Raw genomic sequence first — 2237 nt, 5'->3', positions numbered from 1 at the left:
CTGTCAGGTGAATGGATTATTTTGGCAATGGAGAAATGCTCACTAACAGGGATGTAAACATTTTTGAGAAATAAGCTTTTTGTGAGTATGAAACATTTCTGGGATCTTTTATTTCAGCTCATGAAACCTTTCGACCAACACTTTACATGTTGCATTTATATAGACTACAAGCCTGACTGTTACCCACTTTTAGAATAGATGTGTTCCCCGTTTGTATTGTACAGCTTACTGATGAGTTCATATGTTACCGGTACAGCCAGAAGAGGACTGGCCACCCCTCACAGCCTGGTTCCTCCTTTTCCTAGCCAATGTGCTTCTACATCTGCATTGCTTACTCTTTGGGGGTTTAAGCTGGATATATTTAACTGCTGATGTAAAAAGGGCTTCATAAAATACATTTTACTGACATGTATATCACACCAACTGACTGGTTCTTCTGATGTTGTTCACACAGGAGATCATGTTGAGACATTCTCTACATCCAGAGAGCAACAGCCGGAAGATCACAGAGCTAAGAGGTCTCACCACTGCCCACATTGCGAGGAGAGTTTCCCAATTCTATCAAATCTAAAAATACACCTAAAAATACACACAGACCAGAATCTGTATTGCTGCACAGATTGTGAGAAGAGATTCACATCATCACAAGCTCTGACAGCTCATCAGAAAGTGCACACTGGAGAGAAGTCATACTTCTGCTTTGTCTGTGGGGAGAGTTTCTCTCAACAGGGACACTTAAAAACACATCATCGAATACACACAGGAGAGAAGCCATACTCCTGCTTTGACTGTGGGGAGGGTTTTTCTCAACAGGGCCACCTAAAAACCCACCAACGAATACACACAGGAGAGAAGCCTTACTCCTGCTCTGACTGTGGAAAGAGTTTCTCTCAACTGGGCAGCTTAAAAACACACCAACGTATACACACAGGAGAGAAGCCTTACTCCTGCTCTTACTGTGGGGAGTGTTTCTCTCAACTGGGCAACTTAAAAACACACAAACGTATACACACAGGAGAGAAGCCTTTCTCCTGCACTGACTGTGGGAAGAGCTTCAAAACATCACAAGCTCTGACAGTTCATCAGAGAGTGCACACTGGAGAGAAGCCTTACTACTGCTCTGAATGTGGAAAGAGTTTCTCCCAATTGGATATGTTAAAATGTCACCAACGAATACATACAGGAGAGAAGCCTTACTCCTGCTCTGACTGTGGAAAGAGTTTCTCTCAACTGGGCAACTTAGAAGCACACCAACGTATACACACAGGAGAGAAGCCTTACTCCTGCTCTGACTGTGGGAAGTGCTTCACAACATCAGCTGAGCTAAAAGTTCACAAAAGAGCACACACGGGAGAGAAGCCTTACACCTGTTCTGACTGTGGAAAGAGTTTCTCCCGATTGGATATGTTAAAATGTCATCAGCGAATACATACAGGAGAGAAGCCTTATTCCTGCTCTGACTGTGGAAAAAGTTTCTCCCAGCTGGGAAACTTAGAAGCACACCAACGTATACACACAGGAGAGAAGCCTTACTCCTGCACTGACTGCGGGAAGTGTTTCTCCCGATTGGATACCTTAAAACGCCACAAATGTATACATAAAGGACAGAAGCCTCATCAGTTCTCTCAGACCAGCTAAGAATTAAAGTCACTCCATCACTTTAAGATGCACTATGTAGAAATCACTTCACCATTTCCTGGATGTTAAAATTGCAATAGTTCTAATAGCCTCCAGTTTGTGACAAAACAAGCAGTCATTGTGTAGTGAATCATTGTACCATCTAAACCGCTGTGAAATATATTTTCCATAACCAAAATATTGTATTTTCAGCTGTTGTACAAAAACGGAAGTAAAAAACGCAAAAAATCAAAACTTCAGAACGGGAAGCATAGAAATAGTGCACATAGAACAGATCTACCAGAATATTAGGTAATACTGGCACAGAACACAAGGGGCGCTATTTTCAAACCCCACAATGCCTCCGAAGGTTAGCGATACTAACCAATCCCATAGAGAATGCTAACGAGGTATTTTTTCAGAACAGACATCCCAGCTCAAAGTTATACAAGCAACAACAAAATGGTACTCACAGTTCACTGAACGCAAAAAATATATATATATTTTAGACAGCATCCAGGAGTAGTTAGCTAACTAACTACTAAATTAGCAAACCAAATGCACAACTGCAGAGCATTTAGCACATTTTAGACTGTTAACTTAAAGGGATATTCCTCATC

General features: G+C 41.7%; 1 protein-coding gene across 1 annotated transcript; it reads left to right on the top strand.

Annotated features, from left to right (window-relative positions):
* Nucleotides 1-459: 459 nt before the first annotated feature.
* On the top strand, nucleotides 460-1843 carry LOC129860213 (zinc finger protein 239-like; the record flags this gene model as incomplete). The annotated part of the gene is made up of 1 exon (XM_055930603.1): nucleotides 460-1843. A coding segment is annotated over one exon (1179 nt), but the record flags the coding sequence as incomplete, so codon positions are not given.
* Between the last annotated feature and the right edge of the window lie 394 nt (nucleotides 1844-2237).

Source organism: Salvelinus fontinalis, chromosome 7 (assembly GCF_029448725.1).
Source record: "Salvelinus fontinalis isolate EN_2023a chromosome 7, ASM2944872v1, whole genome shotgun sequence".
NCBI lineage: Eukaryota > Metazoa > Chordata > Actinopteri > Salmoniformes > Salmonidae > Salvelinus > Salvelinus fontinalis.
The sequence above is the reverse complement of the archived record's forward strand: the minus strand, read 5'-3'. Positions and strand labels throughout refer to the sequence as shown.